General features: G+C 36.7%; 3 protein-coding genes across 5 annotated transcripts; 1 reads left to right on the plus strand and 2 right to left on the minus strand.

Moving 5' to 3' along the window:
- Positions 1 to 543: 543 nt before the first annotated feature.
- On the minus strand, positions 544 to 10,914 carry LOC137033100 (T-cell surface glycoprotein CD3 zeta chain-like). Its single transcript, XM_067405213.1, has 8 exons — positions 10,157 to 10,914; positions 4,238 to 4,338; positions 3,809 to 3,853; positions 3,672 to 3,737; positions 3,551 to 3,583; positions 2,072 to 2,125; positions 1,660 to 1,683; positions 544 to 1,561 (listed from the first exon to the last, which is right to left on the minus strand). The coding sequence occupies exons 1-8, from the start codon at positions 10,365 to 10,367 to the stop codon at positions 1,490 to 1,492; spliced, it is 606 nt and encodes a 201-aa protein (XP_067261314.1). The 5' UTR covers positions 10,368 to 10,914; the 3' UTR covers positions 544 to 1,489.
- On the plus strand, positions 5,631 to 15,963 carry LOC137033102 (histone H2A-like). 2 transcript variants are annotated; one of them, XM_067405216.1, is made up of 2 exons: positions 5,631 to 6,600; positions 15,004 to 15,963. In XM_067405216.1, exon 2 carries the CDS (start codon positions 15,015 to 15,017, stop codon positions 15,435 to 15,437), a length of 423 nt encoding a protein of 140 aa, XP_067261317.1. In that variant the 5' UTR covers positions 5,631 to 6,600; positions 15,004 to 15,014; the 3' UTR covers positions 15,438 to 15,963. The 2 variants fall into 2 exon arrangements, with proteins under 2 accessions (XP_067261317.1, XP_067261316.1); XM_067405215.1 differs by lacking the exon at positions 5,631 to 6,600 and adding an exon at positions 14,337 to 14,636.
- On the minus strand, positions 11,313 to 14,092 carry creg1 (cellular repressor of E1A-stimulated genes 1). 2 transcript variants are annotated; one of them, XM_067405211.1, is made up of 4 exons: positions 13,560 to 14,092; positions 12,299 to 12,418; positions 11,973 to 12,221; positions 11,318 to 11,862 (listed from the first exon to the last, which is right to left on the minus strand). In XM_067405211.1, exons 1-3 carry the CDS (start codon positions 13,860 to 13,862, stop codon positions 12,018 to 12,020), a joined length of 627 nt encoding a protein of 208 aa, XP_067261312.1. In that variant the 5' UTR covers positions 13,863 to 14,092; the 3' UTR covers positions 11,318 to 11,862; positions 11,973 to 12,017. The 2 variants fall into 2 exon arrangements, with proteins under 2 accessions (XP_067261311.1, XP_067261312.1); XM_067405210.1 differs by having other exon boundaries at positions 11,313 to 12,221.
- Positions 15,964 to 18,208: the final 2,245 nt, after the last annotated feature.

Here is an 18,208-nt window from a genome sequence, read left to right on the forward strand (position 1 = left end):
TTTGCCTTTCCCTTGATTTTTTTTTTTTATGTATAATTCATTGGAAATCGTAGTTGTATTCTAATCTTTATGATCCAGTAATCAAGTTATTGATTTTATGGTGGAATATGAATCATTTTCTCTGCATGAGATGAAACAGCAGCGGCTCCGAGTTTCTTCTGTCGTTCTCTTGATTCAGACGATGTGTGTCGACTTTCTCTGCAGAATGTTTATATCATACAGAAGGGCTACACACACACACACACACACACACACACACACACACACACACACACACACACACACACACACACACACACACACACACACACACACACACACACTCACTCTTGTGTTCCTCCGCAGGTCTTCTGGACTCTCGGCTCCAGGTGTTGCTGTTTCATGGTTTACTGTACTCATGAGCTCCTCTGGAGTTTGTTTCTTTGCTGTTGAGTTTGTCATGTTGCTGTAGATTCATTAAATGTTTTTCTCAGACTGTTTCTCTGTTCGATCTGTTCTTCTGAGTGACAATCAGTCAAATCAAGCTTCAAAACTGATCATTTACTGACGAGTGTGATGGGAAAAAATCTTTTTATTAACAAGCTAATGACAAAATTACAGACAAAAGTAACAACAATCAAATGAAATAGTGAAATTCTCAGTTTTTAAAAGTAAATGCAAAATATTGTTCCTAAAAGAGTCACGATAAACACTAAACATCTTTAAAACTCAGTGAATCTCATAAAATCTGCTCATATTTCACCACAAAATCACAAGAAAATAAGACATTATGAAACTGTGTTTTTGGGACTGAAAACAATATTAAAAATGAATGTTGATGTTCCATGAAGAATCTTTAACATCCATGAATCTTTCGTTCCTCTAACGGTTCTCTAGATCATTAAAGTGGTTCTTATAAGAACGAATCACTGAAAGATTCTTTGGGAAACAAATATTGTTTTATGAAATCACTGAATAAAATCATTTAGTAAGAAGAGTGTGATATTACACTAATGAGAAGAAGAACAAACGTGTGTGGAGTGAATCAACTGAATCACATGATGTTCGTTCAAGCGTTTGCTCTTCACTCAGTTTACTGTCAAACGCTCTTATAGGGATTTTTTTAAGGACTCATTTATCAATTCTAGTTAATGCATCAACTAACAATGAAAAATACACTTTAAAGCATTTATTAATGTTAATGTTAGTAAAGAATCATCAGCTCAGCTCCATTAAATAATATGAACAAATAAACCTTTTATTTTCATGATGTATTAGTAAATGCTGAGATTAACATTCTCTAATATTAATAAATGCTGTTGAAGTTGTTCATTGTTAGTTCATGTTAGTAAATGAGCGATTCTCTGCTGGACGTGTGACCTGTGACCTCTGAGCTCATTATGAAAGTGAAAAACTGTAAAAACACAATAATCACATGACTGGAGCCTTTAGGAAAGAAAGAAGGGACTGTGGAGTGGACTGTGTCCTGACGAGGGTCAGACGAGCGACTCTAACGGGGCGGCGGGTGAATCTGCTGCATGTGCAGAGAATCATACGTGTCTTTGGTCATGGAGCTCAGACCCTGAAACACACACACACACACACACGTGTTCAGTGTTGAAACACACACAACAGATCAAACCGTATCACACACTTTATCTGAGATCTGAGGCGTCTCACCTGATAGACCTGATCACGCCGGCGCTGTGGACGAGAATCAACAACACAATGAGTCTTTCTGAATCACTCATGAATCAAGAATCAACACCACAATGAGTCTTTCTGAATCACTCATGAATCAAGAATCAACACCACAATGAGTCTTTCTGAATCACTCGTGAATCAAGAATCAACAACACAATGAGTCTTTCTGAATCACTCATGAATCAAGAATCAACAACACAATGAGTCTTTCTGAATCACTCATGAATCAAGAATCAACAACACAATGAGTCTTTCTGAATCACTCATGAATCAAGAATCAACAACACAATGAGTCTTTCTGAATCACTCATGAATCAAGAATCAACAACACAATGAGTCTTTCTGAATCACTCATGAATCAAGAATCAACACCAGATAAAACACTCACGTCTCCCTTCGGCTCAATCTCACGGTACGTTTCATCCGTCTTCTTAGTCAGAGGCTGAAACAAACCATCATCATCATCATCATCATCATGTGGGTTAAACAATAAATGGTAACACTTTATTTTACAGTGTCCTCGCTACATGTAGTTACTGTAGTAATAACAGTAAAATATGCATAATTACATCATAACACTACAGTAAGTGCATGTAATGTTCATTATTGTTACTCAGAACTTAATGTTTCATTTCACTGTAACAAAAACACCTTAAAATACAGTGTAACCTTTTAGTTTTATCTGATTGTGTTACACTGTATTTAAAGTGTTTTTGTTACAGTGAAATTACAGGCAAATTTCAAAATGTTTTGTGTGATTTCTGGAGACTCGATATGAAATAAACTGACCAGTGTATTGTATTGTATTATATTATATTATATTATATTATATTATATTATATTATATTATATTATATTATATTATATTATATTATATTATATTATATTATATTATGTGTTAAGTTATGATATGTTATGTTATATTGTTATATAATGTGTTATGTTATGTGTTATGTTATGTTATATAATATGTTAAGTTTTGTTATATAATATGCTGTTATATTGTTATATTTTATGTGTTATGTTGTTATATAATGTTATATTATATGATGTTATGTTATGTTAAATGTTGTTATATTATGTTATATTATATTATGTTGTTTTTATGTGTTATGTTGTTATATAATTTGCTGTTACATTATGTTATATTATATTATGTTTTTATGTGTTATGTTGTTATATAATATGTTATGTTATATAATGTTATATTATATGTTGTTATATTATGTTGTTATGTTATGTTAAATGTTGTTATGTTATGTTATATTATATTATGTTGTTTTTATGTGTTATGTTGTTATATAATATGTTAAGTTTTGTTATATAATATGCTGTTATATTATGTTATATTATATTATTTTATGTTTTTGTGTTATGTTGTTATATTATGTTATGTTGTTATATTATGTTGTTTTGTTATGTTAAATGTTGTTATGTTATGTTATATTATATTATGTTGTTTTTATGTGTTATGTTGTTATATTATGTTATATTATATGTTGTTGTTATATAATATGTTATGTTATATAATGTTATATTATATGTTGTTATGTTATATTATATTAGGTTATGTAATAATCTGCATCTCTGTGGATTGAATCGAGGGTCTGATGGAGTCTCAGATGTTGTTTCGGGGCTGAAGGGTCTCGTGTGAAGAAGCGTCTCAGTAACGTTCAGTCTGACGCTGGTTTTGTGCCTCTGGTGGAAAGTGCAGCAGGTGTGTGAGAGTGTGAGTGTGTGTGTGTGTGTGTGTGTGTGTGTGTGTGTGTGTGTGTGTGTGTGAGTGTGTGTCTGTGGTCGAAGCGCTTCAGCTCATTATTCTCTAAGTGCTGCTAATAAACTTCCTTCCTGTTGATGAAGATCTTACCGTGTACGTGTCGTCTCCTCCTCTCCTGCGACCCTGTGAAACACACACACACACACACGTATGATCAGGGCCCCTCCGTCATGTGACATGTCATGTGATGTATGTTGGTTGGATCACTCACCCGAGCTTCATCACCGCTGCGCTGGTTCGGAGCGCTGTACACTTCCTTCCCCGCGGTGTTAATCGCCTGGAAACATCAAACCTCATTAATATCAGAGTCTGATCAGCTGATCGGTAGGTGTGTCACATGATCCTCACCTGATACGGAGACTCTGCGTCCGCTTTAGTCCTCTTCTTGATGTACTGAAAGAGGAAACTTCATTAATTCACAGAAACCAACAAAAATATACTGCAAGAACGTAATGTTCTCATTAAACTAAGAAATTATTTCTTCTTGGTTATTTGAACGTTAAGGGAACATTCTATTGTATCATTCTTCAAACATTATGGGAATGTTACTTTCAAATGTTCTCTGAACGTTATGAAACGAGTAGAAACAAACGTTCAACAAACTTTTCAGAAAAAAATGTTCCATGAATGACGTATAAATAATGTTTCTATACTAACGTCTTGAGAACATTATTAAAGACCAGATTACTCTGAACGAACGTTCTATTAATGTTACTGGAAGAACGTTGTGTGTAACCCTGAGATAACGTTCTGAGAATGTGTGTGTGTGTGTCTCACCCGCTCGTGGATGAAGAACGCAGTGATGATGACTCCGTACAGCAGCAGAAGGCCGTCCAGAGCGTAACAGATCTGAGGGTCGTACGCTGATGATGCAGTCACTGCGAGAAACACAGAAAAAAAGTTACATTTTCAGGTTATTATTTAAAGGAACACTACACTTTTTTTTTAAAATAGGCTCATTTTCCAGCTCTCCTAGAGTTAAACAGTTGAGTTTACCGTTATTATGCCGGAATGAGAGTATAGTTCCTAGCCATATCGGCCTAGACAATTACAACTTTCATTTTCCATTGGTCTTAGTACACGATTTAACTACAGAAGAGTCAAGATTTTAATAGGAAAAATATCAAAACTCTTTGGTCATTTTTGAGCAAGATGCTAACGGTCTAATCAGATTCAATGTATTATGCTAAGCTATGCTAAAAGTGGTACCGCCAGACCCGGAGATCGGCTGAATGGATTCTATTTTCAAAAAAAGTGTTGTGTTCCTTTAATGCCTACGAACAATCAGTTCCACAGAGAAACACACAAGCAGCGCTGACTGAAAGAAAACACGCTTTTAAAAGATTGAATGCAGTATTTGGTGATGAACACCAGAGGGTTAGAAGATGTTATTTTTGACCTGAACGGCACAAGCAGAACATGCCGGAAAATGAACAGCAAAAGCTCAAACTGTGAGCGATCAGAGAGAGAACATGAACATGAAAATCCTCTCAAGGATAAAACGACCAGAAGACAACGAGGGTCACATCAGAATGACTGAGACGCAAAATGAAAAATTAGTTTTCCAGAAAAATGCATCAAAATGAAGTGAGTTTGAGTTTAAAACAAGAACAAATATCTGTCAGTGGAGTCTGAAAAATGATCATGTTTTCTGTCCGCACTGTTTCAGACTGCACTGGCATATATTCACAATATTCATATTCACTTAATACATTTTTCATTAATCCAGTCTTCATATCTTCAGTCATTTCTCTTCTGCAGTAAATTATCTTGATTTAAGAATGTTTAGATATTTGAAGAACATGATATTATTGCAGTTTATGAACTCTGAGCACTTTCAGCATTATTATATTCACACACACACACACACACACACACACACACACACACACACACACACACACACACACGTCTCGTCTGAAGTGTTTGTGGTGTTTCAGACTCGAGCTGTTTCTAGTTCAGCGGTTTGTTCAGCTGCTCTAACTGAATAACGTGTGTGTGTGTGTGTGTGCGTGTGTGAGAGAGAGAGATACAGTGGGAGCACCACACACACACACCCTCCCACCCTCACACACACACACACACACACACACACACACACACACACACACACTCACACACCCTCCCTCCCTCACACACACACACACACACACACACACACACACACACACACACTTTCATCATTTGTTGCTCATAAATGGGATCAGAGTAAATGTTTGGCAGTCGATGAAACTGTGAAACTCCTTCAGCTGCAGGTTTGATTCTCACAATATTAAATCATAATCAATCATGAAACTATTAAAATCATCATGAATCAAGCAGATGTTGTTCATCCAATGAACTAAACCAACAAAGAAATGAAGCCGTTAAACAGGTGAACTTTGACCTCTGAATCCACTGCATTCACACTCATTACAGACTGAATTCTCTTGAACACAAACTGCGACTGAACCCAAAAATCACATTCGAAACGTAATGAACGTCATTTGATCAAAACTGGTCTTCATATATCAACATTTTAATGATCGATAATCTGCTCAGAGTGAGAAAAGCGACTGAAGTGAGTTTGTGCTGAAAACAAGAAGAAGAATATCTGATGATGGAGTCGCTGAACTCCACTGACAGATCTTTGTTCTTGTTTTAAACTCAAACTCGCTTCATTTTGATGCATTTTCAGAGAACTAGGTTTAATATCTTCAGTCATTTCTCTTCTCCAGTAAATGATCTTGATTTAAGAATGTTTAGATATTTGTGCTGGAAATATATGATTTCTTTAAATGTTATATATTATAATGAATATAATTCATGCCAATTAAACTTATTTGAGTCTAACGGATGAATGAGAAGATTAGTAAATGCATCAGAAGAGCGTGAGGTCAGAAACTTCAGCGATGATCTGAAACACAATCATAATGTCATAAAGGTCATGAAAACATCTGAATTCAGTTCATCATCATCATCAGAGCGGTGTGTGTGTGTGTGTGTGTGTGTGTGCGCAGGTGTTGAGCTGATCTGTGGCGGATCCGTTTCCTCTCTCTCTCACACCACAGACCCGCTGCGGTCAGATTGATCGGCTGCTGCTGGAGCGGTTCTGCTGTCGGTCATCTGAAGATCTGAGCCGGACGGACGAGTCTCTCGAGGTCAGTTTATTCTGAACACTTTCTTCAGCTCGTTCTGCTCCTCACGACTGCAGTTACTCTTGAAGAAAGCTTTTCTCACACACTCAGTGTTTCCAGGTTCAGCGGTCAGTCTGACTCTTTAGCTGAGAAAAATATCAAGTTCAGAAACTCTGTCTCCGTGTCTGAGAGATTTCACACGCGTCTGTAGAGTCAACGACCTCATCTTCAACGTCGAGAACTGTCCACGACGCTGACAACTGAATTCAATTTAATATAATAATGTTTTCTTCAGAGAACTGATCATAAAAAATCATGTTTAATGGCCACTGTTACATTTTTATTTAAATGTTATAATTTTTGAAAACAGTGTTTGATGTTTAAAAGAAGGTGATAAAATGTTGAATTCAGTGTTTATGGTTTGGGTTCGTTCAGTTACACTAAATTAAATATTGAACAACAATTATCACTGTCAATCAATCAATGTTTAATCAATTCACTGCATGATATGCTGATGGATATAATTAATTCAACATCTACATCTGCAGAGAAAAATAACCAAATTCCTCAAATAAAGAATTGAAAGTCGAACAGACGCAGAAGATTCAGTTTAACTCCACATGATCTCTGATCGTTCAGTTCTGATCGTGTTCAACACACTCCAGACGGACGCTTGTTTTAGTTTTTCCTCAATAAACTCTCTCTGTTCGAGTCCGTCTGACAAAAATGATGCGATTCATTGAGATTGACATGAGAAATGATTCAGTGTGAATCTCTCTTCTACTCTTTTAATACGCAAGTATAATTTTCAAATAAAACACATAAAAGTTACATAAATAAAAGATTTATATTTTCATTTTCACTCAAGTATGTTTTTAGCAGAAACTAATGGAGTGTAATGAGAGTAAAAACAGTGAAACGCTGAAGGACAAACTCATATTACGTCTGCTCCTTTATTTTACACTTATTTTATATGAGCTTCATCATTTCTGTTCTTGATATGTGAGATCGTCATAAAAATGGCTTGTTAACGTTAAAATAAATGACTAAATTCTGTTCTTTTTTAATACTCCTGCAATAGAAATGAAACAGCTTTGGATTTCGGAGTCAGTGAAGTGTGAGCGGACGGCGCAGGGATCGTGTGATGAAGTTCACTAGTTAGTGATCGACTTTAAAGAAATATCTTCAATATAAATAACCTTTGATGATTTCCTCCTAACATGTCGACAGATACTCAAACACCACAATGTGCGTAAAAAATGAGAAAATAGAATGTAATTATTTATTTATACATATGACTTGAATATTATGTCTTGATAAAAAAAAGTTTGGGGTAAGATTTTTAAAGAAATTCATACTTTTATTCATCATTAAAAGTGGCAGTAAAACATTTATAATGTTTCAAAAGATTCAGTTTCAAATAAACGCTGTTTCTTTCTGTTCATCAAAGAATCCTGAAGAATTAAATGTGACGGTTTCCACAGAAATATGACTGTTTTCAACACTGATAATAATCATAAATGTTTCTTGAGCAGCAAATCATCATATCAGAATGATTTCTGAAGGATCATGTGACACTGAAGACTGGAGTAATGATGCTGAAAATGATCACAGGAATAAATTACACTTTACTATATATTCACATAGAAAACAGCTGATTTACATTGGAATAATATTTCATTATTTTTGATCAAATAAACACAGCTTTGGAGAGCAGAAGAGACTCTCTGAGAAACATTAATAAAGTCTGTATATATATATATAAATGAAGTGAATGTGGAGCATGACCGGGTTTCTCCAGCATCTGTCAGCTGTGACACACTTGAGTTCACGAGCGAAGCGTCATTTCAGCAAATTTCAGCATTTCATGAGCGAGTTATTGAATTTATCAGCGTGTTCCTTGAAATGATGTTTTTCTAACAGTTTTTTCCAGCGTGTCGTCACTATTAAAGTCTGACAGTAAGTCGCTTCGCCCACAGATCGACTCTTTCCACAACATCAGCAGCGTCTGAAGAAAAACACTTCAGCACAACAGGGAACGTTCTCTCAACGTTACCAACTAACCTTCTAACAGTAACGCTAACAGAACATTAGTTCAGAGTTAGCTGGACTTTAATAAAGTTCTGAAAGAATTAACACAAAAATTTAATTTATACTTCGTTCATGGAACGTTTTTCTGAAACATTTCAGTTGAACATTTTTAAATGTTTATACTTGTTTCAGAACGTTCCAAAGTAACGTTCCCGTAACGTTTGAAGAATGATGAAATGGGATGTTTTTTTAAAAAGTAAAACTCTGGATGTTTGGAACGGTCTGAGAACATTCAGAAATAACGTTTTCATAACGTTCTCAGAACAGATTTTTGTTTGCAGAAGAAGAAGAAGATTTCAGAGCTCTGATGAATATAATCTAATGTTTCTGCTATAATATTTAATGTTTGAACACGTGTGAAGCTGACACTGGCTCAGAACAGAAACACGCTCTCGTGAGCAGAAATCATCAGATAAATGAATTGAGCCGCTGCAGTATTTATAGACTTTCTTTCATCTGAGTTCGTGGAAAAACAAGAATAAACGCCAGCGATGTTCAGGAAGTGGATCTATCACACAAACACTGATGTTCACGAGCGGAAAGAGTGAATCCTGATTCCACCGAGTCACCGGAGATTCACTGATTCACTTCAGCATTAAATATGATTCATCTGTTTATGATCAGATGATTTAGTTTTAATTCAGCGCTCAGATAAAAACTGAAGAAGCAGAAGTTTGTTCTGATGTTTCTGCATTTCTACGAAACACTCAAATCTGCAGAATCTTCAGACAGTCGGGCCTTCATAATCTCTGAAATATTATCAGCGGTTATGAGTTATGAAATACAGTCAAATCAAAGAGAAGCGCTGTAGAGAATCAGAATCAGTGAATTCATGATGTTTGCTGGATTCTTCTGTAAATACTGACAAAATTAAGGTGAATTAAATTTACATTTTACTAAAAATACATCTATTTTAAAACATGTTTTTGCACTAATGACATATTCACATCTCGTCAGATCAATATATGAGAAAAAACTAAAATAAACATTATAATTCAAATCAAAATGTGCCGTAGTTTGTCATTTTTACCACAAACTCTCATTAGTTCATCTATAAACGAACTTTGAACAATATATATATTTCCACGCTTTATTAATCTTTATGTTAACACACACACACAGTTGTTCATGTCAGATCCACACACACGTATCAGTAAATGTTGAGATGAACATTGATTAATTAACGCTGTGGAAGAGTTGATCATGTTAACGAACTGTAACGACCGAATCTTTCCTTCAGTTTCACTGAATCACATCTAAACATTATTCTGTCTCGATCAGCTGACGTGTTTGAGTCGCACACGAGGAGCGGATCGAGGGACGATCAGAGGACGACAGATAAACACGTCTGACAGTCCGAGAGGCCAAAGGTCACGCGCTGAAGGGTCTGCAGCCGATTTCTCTGAGAGGATCTTAAACCTTCTGACAGGAGGAAGTGTTGGAGAAAGATGGCGGCCTTCCTCGACTCTGAACAAACACAGACTCTTACCTGACGCAGGTGCCATCGAGAGCAGGACGATCGTGGCGGACGCTGCCCTCGACGCCATCGCTGACCCTCTCGGTGTGGGACGGACGGGCTCTGGGGATCTGTGTGACGGCCGCCGGTTTGAGGCTGCAGACGCTGTCGTGTCGACTGACTTCTCTGAAGCTCGAGATCTCTTCTCTGACAGGAAGTGGCTCCTCGAGCTCCACCTGTTCATACAGACTCTTCCACCAACCAATGAACACTGACGAGCACACACACACACACACTCACGGCCTACATACTCTCGACACGAGCGATGAGAAGCCGAGCGCTGACTCCAGACCAGAACACGAGCGTTTCCAGAGAATCAGACTGACGACACTCTCTTATCCTCATGTTTTGAGTTTCTATTCTTATATTTTCTGGGTTTTTTTATTTTTAGTTAAAATAGTACTGAAGTAAAATTAAATCTCAAAAAACTTAAACATTTCATTTCAGCTAGTTGACAAAGCAAGGTTTCTTAATTCAATTTAGATTAACTCAGTCTACTAAAATAACTAAAACTAAAGCTGAAATAAAAATAGTCAAAAAAATGTCAAAAACATACAACAAAATTACTAGGAAACTCAAAAATGAATAAAAATTTCAAAACATACAGCAAAAATTGCAACAAAAAAACCCCAAACTAATAAAAATGGCAAACTACATGCAAAATTACCAAAAAATCCTCAAAAACTAATAAAAACATCAAAAAACATACAACAAAATTAATAAAACACCTCAAAAGCTGGTAAAAATGTAAAAAAACAACAAAAATTACAACAAAAAAACCCCAAAACTAATAAAAATGGCAAACTACAAACAAAATGACTAAAAATCACTAAAAAAACTAATAAAATTTTAAAACATACAACAAAAAATTACTAAAGAAGTAAAAAACAAACATAAAATGTCAAAACAGACAACAAAATAAAAAAAACAATCAAAATACTAATAAAAATTACAAAAAAAACACAACAAAATTACTAAAAATTAGTTCAAGTAATTGTATGTTTTATAACATTTTTATTATTTTTAAAATGTCTATATAGTTTTTATTAATTGTTATTTCACTGTTAGTTTTAGTTATTTTAGAACTAAGTGAAAATAAGACATCTTGTCAACTAGCTGAAATAAAAAGTTTAAGATGTTTATATTTTATTTCAGTTAACGATTTTAATGAACAAAAATGAAGTAGAAAAATGTTTTTGATGATTTTGTTTGTAATGAAACGCTGAAACAGAAACTCTGTGAGATCTTTATTTCACGGCACTCTATTATCATCACACACTGATTCCAAATATACATCATCATCTGAACAATAATCACTCTGAGTAAATAATGTTTGACTTATTTTTACATTCAATTCCATTATGAAATATGAGCAAAATGAGCCTAAATGCAAAAAATCATCTTGTGAGATTCACATTTGGGTCAGGGGTCAAAGGTTGCTGACAAACACCAAATTAAACATGTATGAGTGAATCTCGTCTCATGATTTCAACACAGAAGATCTGCTGTTAAAGTTAAAAAGCTTGTGCAAAATGCAAAAATGATTCTGAGCATTTATTCTAAACGCTTCCGAACATGTAGATTCACACACACACACACACACACACATCAACCTGAGAGTCATTCATCAATCTGAGACTCTTCTGATCCAGTTCATCAAGATCACCGCGTGTCACTTCCTGTAGAAACACACACTGAGGTCACATGATGACATTCAGCACAGCGTCTGTTTGTGACTGATAACAGCTGCTCATAAAACATCATGAATGCGTCAGTGCCGATCGTTCACCGTGTTTGACTGTGTCAGTGAGGTCAGGTGTCCTCCGGTCATTGATCATGAGGTGGTGACAGACTGCGGGGCGGCGCTGTAGTACTCCTCGGGCGTGACGGTCTTCACTCCGCCGAAGTAGTCCAGCACCCACACCTGAGTGATGTTGAACTTGGCGAAGAACCAGTTGTGGTCCGTGGGCCAGTCGATCATCTCCGGGTGTCTGCCGAACAGAGCGGCTTTCGCCACGGACGCCTCGCTGTCGTTCACCTGAAACACACACACGGGATTCAGACGGGAAACGGCCTCAGTATGAGCGGAGCGGAGCAGGAAGCGTGACCTCTGACCTGAAGCACGGAGCCGGACAGGATGATGTGAGCGCACAGAGGGCTCTGAGGGTCGAAGCCGTGGTTCTTACAGTAGTGCGTCTGAGCCAGAGACACGGACAGAGACGCCTGCGGATTGACCTGAGACACACACACACACACACACACTTCATGAGTTCTGCTGAATGCTGCAGCTGATAAACTCGCTGACTCACGCTTACACAAGCCACACCACATGACCGTGCAGTTTGCTTTTAGATTTAAGAGAAGGTCACCATTTCACTATTTCCCATCATCCTCTGCATTTCTTTAAAAACCCTCAAAAACTAAAAAAAATGTCAAAAACATATAAAAATCTCAAAACATACAAGAAAAAAATACAAAAAAACCCTCAAAAACTAATAAAAATATCAAAACATACAAGAAAATTACTAAAAAACCCTCAAAAAACATTTAAAATGTTAAAACATACAACAAAAAATTACATTTTTATTAGTATTTTGACTTTTTTAGTAAAAAAAATAGAAGAAAATTACTAAAAAACGTCAAAAAACTAATAAAATGTTAAAACATACAACAAAAAATACTAAAAAAGTCAAAATACTAATAAAAATATAGAAACATACAAGAAAAAATTACATAAAGCCCTAAAAAAACTAATAAAAATATCGAAACATACAAGAAAATTACAAAAAAACTAAAAAAACTAATGAAATGTTAAAACATATAACAAAAAATACTAAAAAAGTCAAAATACTAATAAAAATATAGAAACATACAAGAAAATTACTAAGAAACCCTCAAAAAACATTTAAGATCTTAAAACATACAACAAAAAATTACTAAAAAAGTCAAAATACTAATAAAAATGTAAAAAACATACAAGAAAATTACTAAAAAAATGTCAAAAACGAATAAAATGTCAAAATTAAAAAAAATATCAGTTCAAGTATTTGTTTGTTTTTTCAGATTAGTATTATTATTATTTTAAATATGTCTATATAGTTTTTATTCATTTTTCTTTCACTTTTAGTTTGTAATTTTAGAACATCAAGTTAAACTAAATGAAACTATATAGCTGAAATAAAAAGTTTTATATGTTTACTTTATTTAACAGAGATAAAGTAGCAAAAATGTTGTTTTATGGTTTTGGTTTTAATAACTTCTGTGCTTCCATCATCTTCATTCAGACACTGAAGAGTTTTTCTGCAGGTCATTATGATGTTCTTCATCACACATTACAGTGAATCACGGTGAGTGAGGTGTAACGGAGGTGTTGCACCTGCAGGTCCTGCACAGAGATCTCCATGTGAGTCAGGTACATGTACGGGGTTCCGGTTCCGTTGCCCGCGAGCCCGTCGCTGATGGAGAAGGTGTTGGAGAACGGCTGTCCTTTCACCGGATCATGAGTGGAGATCGTCGCCATCGAAGCCCAGTCACACTTATGGACCACGAACCGAGCCATCCGAGCCACCTCCTCGTGCGGCGGAACCGACGGAGCGCCGCCACGCGCGACAGAGAGCGTCAGAAACACCGCGAGCAGCGCGAGAAACATGACTGACCGCTGCGAACACATATGATTCATATGACCAGAGTCACTGTAAACACAGAACAACACTGAATCACATGACCACTGACTCACTGCGAGCGCAAATGATTCATTTGATCACAGAGTCACTGTGAACACTGAACACAAACGATTCATTTGAACACAGAGTCACTGTGAACACTGAACACAAATGATTCATATGATCACAAACACCGACCACGATTCTTTTGATCGTATACCAGTGAGCTCCACAACAAATGGTCACATGATCAAAATAGTCATGTGACCACAAATCAACGCGTGCTTATTACACTACAAAAATGAATTTTATAAAGCTGATTCAAGCATCATGAGCCGCATTTATTAACCTCCTTTTCATAATGTAATATCTTACTGAATCTCAATGTTAAGCATTGTAAGGCATAATAAGAACATCATGAAAAAGATTTTTTTTATTACATAAAAAATAAAAAAATATATTTTTTTCTTTCTTTTTTTCATGATGTTCTAATATGGTAATAACAAAAAATAACGACTGTAGGCTATTTAATGAATCAATATTGTCATAAGCAATTTAAATATTAGCAACAGAAAATGTACTACATTCTACAATTATTTTGTTTAAACTTTTAAAGAAAGTGTCATAAAGACTCGCTCTGATTGATCGTTTACACTATAATGAATTCATTGATACAGGTGAAGTTAATTAATGTCAATTAAGATCCGGTATAAAACACGTGATTCTTCGCTGTGAATCAAACTGCTTCTCTTCTCGATCCTTGTTCGGTTGAATCAGTGTTTGTCAAGCAGGTGAGTTTGAGTTCTCTGGTATTTTCTGCTTGTTTACTGGTAGATTCAATTAATATAAATCAGACTTTTTCTGTCATGAAGACTTCAGTAATTATTTGACTCATTTGCTCTTTGATTACTTGTAAATGTGATTTTCTTTATTTGAACTTTAGTTGTAAACTCGAGATGATTCTCGAGGGACTCGATCGCTGTTCAAATGAACCGATCGCTTTAAATTCAACTAATAATCTAGAATACTCTAGAGTCGCTGTTTTAATAGTTGATCTTTTTACTCATTTGAACTTTTACTAGTAAATGTAGGCTACGTGTTTGTTCATTCAGCACTAGTAATGTTCGCTTGAACCGATCATTTGACTCTCTGATTCAGATCTCCTCGTCATGTCCGGTCGCGGTAAGAAGCTCGCAGCTGCAGCGAAGACCAAGCAGTCGGTGTCGCGCTCCTCCCGCGCGGGGCTTCAGTTCCCGGTGGGCCGCATCGCGCGCCTCCTGCGGAAGGGGAACTACGCGGCGCGCATCGGCTCGGGAGCGGCGGTGTACCTGACGGCGGTCATCGAGTACCTGGTCGCGGAGGTGCTGGAGCTGGCGGGCAACGCGAGCCGCGACAACAAGAAGCTCCGCATCGCGCCGCGCCACATCCAGCTGGCGGTGCGGAACGACGAGGAGCTGAACACGCTGCTGGGCGGCGTCACGATCTCGGAGGGCGGCGTGCTGCCCAACATCCAGGCGCAGCTGCTGCCGAAGAAGACCAAAGCGGCGCGAGACCCGAACTCCAGCAAAGAGGCGCAGTCTCAGGACTTCTGAGCCGCACTCTGATGATTTTAAGCACTTGACTGTCGATGGTATTAATAAAGCTTTAGTTTGTATTCTATGTCTGATTCTGGTGTTTATATTATGCACTAATGCATCAGTTTAAAGACTTTTAAAAGGGTGACTTGATTGATTTTTAACATTAGTTGGTGTAATGTTGCTGTTAAAACATCTGTAAAGTTACGACAAAGATTCTTTTACAAAAAATGCTTTTTAAATGGATTGTAGGGACTACTAAGCTTCCCAGGTTAGTGACATCACAAACCCTAAAATTTACATAAACCCCGCCCCCGAGAACACACAACAAAGGGGGCGGGGCCATGTTGGGCTGCTTTAGAGAAGGGGAAGAGTTGTTGTAGTCGAGTGTTGTTGACATGCCGTCATTTTACGCCAAACGAGGGTCAATTCAACACAAAAGATGAACATGACGCACATGCTAGTGGATGAGTTGAATCAACTCCACAGCAACTACATCAATTTATCCACTAACCATTCAGAAACGTCTAAAAGTTGTAACTTCTTCCTGAGTCTCTCCATCAGTGTCGACTCCGGTTTGAACAATGTAAGGCTGAACACTTTCCTCATCTTGGCTGCATGAGATTCTCCAGCTTTGTTGTTGAGCTGTTAAAGCTCCGCCCTCTTCTGGAAAGCGGAGCTCATTTGCATTTAAAGGGACACACACAAAAACGGCGTGTTTTTGCTCACACCCAAATAGAGGCAAATTTGACAAGCTATAATAAATGATCTGTGGGGGATTTTGAGCTGAAACTTCACACACACATTCTGGAGACACCAAAGACTGATATTACATCTCGTGAAAGGAGCTTTAGGTGCCATTTAATATTCAGTAATATTGATTTTAACCGTGCTGACACTATCAGATAAACAAAACCTCCTGGACTGATCTGAATAAAGACTCTATTGTCTTCAGTAGAGCTGCTTTATATCAGAATCTGAATGTGTCTCATATTTGATGAAGTTTGCATCATTGATTCTGTAATTTTCCTGTTTATTACTGTGAAGCTGCTTTGAAACGATCTGTACTGAGCTATAGACTTAAAGCCCCACATGAGATCAAAACTCGCTCTGTCCGTTTCATGTCTGTGGGTTTCAGGTCCTTTCATGCTTGTGGTCTTCAGACTCTGTGAGGTGTGATTTCACTGACCCGCGGCTTACGAAACCTTCAAAAGAACACTGTATTTGCAGCAATTTGTGTCGATCTCGTCACTGATCCAGTCTGTGCTGAACACAGTGTTCAGGGTGTTTCTGTGAGGATTTTATAGTTAAGAACTGAAACTCAGCCGGTCACAGATGAAGATGAGCAGCACTAACCAGCAAATGATTTCTTCAATCATACATCATGATCTTAATGCACACAACTAATCAATTATCAAAAATACTCACTACAGTTCCTTTATAAATAAATATCTTGCTCTCTTTCTGGATTTCAGTTTTGTCTGCTCATCTTATGCCTGTATTGTGTATTATGAATATTGCTCTAAAGATAATTTGCATCTGCTAAATCAACCAGAGGCCTCAAGATGACTTAAAATGATTCAAAATACAACAAAACAAGTATTCAGACGAGCTGAAACAACTTAAAGATATTTATTTGAATTCATTCCCTCGTCAGAATTCCTCCAAAACTCGATTTTAGTTGTTATACTGACTATTTTAGTCTACGGTCACTCCTAGATTCTGTGAATTAAACTTGATCATTCCAGTAAGTGCACTACATGGGGTCTGTGTGACACACACACACACACACACACACACACACACACACACACACACACGACAGAGCTTTGCTTGACTCAACTTTATTCTAACTTCAGCTGCTGCATAAAAACACCCTCAAAGAAGCACAATAACCATCCGGTTTCATTCAGGAAATGCAGAAGTTGGTGAGGCAGAACTGGGCATGTCAGATGATGAGTGATTGACAGGTGGTGCTGGCGCAGCGGCAGCTCAGCTCGTGATCCGGGTCACTGCCCGGTGTGTACGAGTAGTTCCAGGTCAGTTCAGTTCCAGCTTTAACTGACCTGAGAAATGAAAGTGAACACAGTCGCGTTTGTTTCCATTTGCTGACACGGACACGACTGAACTGAATGCTTCATAATTGATCAGCTTTACACATGAAGTTGGATGAAGTTTGCATCACTGATTCGGTTTCTGTACTGTATAAAGAGCTGTAGAAATACATCTGATGCTGCGTGTAATGATCTCAAGCGTGACTGATGATTCTCACCTGTTTGTAAAGAAGGCGATGAGAGGGAATTGTGGGTCGTGAGTGTCGACGAAGACGTTCTGGATGAAGAGGTTCGGCTCACAGCTGTGCTGCAGGTGGAGGACACTGACGTTAATGTCAATCACTCAATCTGTATCGCTGCACTGCTAATATTTCAGCTTCTGTTTGAGAAATCATCTGCTAAAAGAATTACATTTAAATATAATAGAATTTCACACACACAATGACCTCGATGACATAAAAAGTTGAAAATATGACACGACTAAATTAAATTAAGACGTCGAAATTATGACACTATGTAGAAATTAAATTAATTAAAATTAAATTGCATTCAATTGTTCATTAAAATTAAATTAAATTAAAATTAACTAAATTAAATTGACAAAAATTTCAACATCACAAAAAGTCAAAATTATGACAAAAAATCAATTGATTATCAATCAATTATAAAATCAATTATGACATCAATTCTAAATAATTAAATTATTACTTAAATAGAATTATGACTAAAAAGTAA

Source organism: Chanodichthys erythropterus, chromosome 12, assembly GCF_024489055.1.
Source record: "Chanodichthys erythropterus isolate Z2021 chromosome 12, ASM2448905v1, whole genome shotgun sequence".
In the NCBI taxonomy this organism is placed as follows: Eukaryota; Metazoa; Chordata; class Actinopteri; order Cypriniformes; family Xenocyprididae; genus Chanodichthys; species Chanodichthys erythropterus.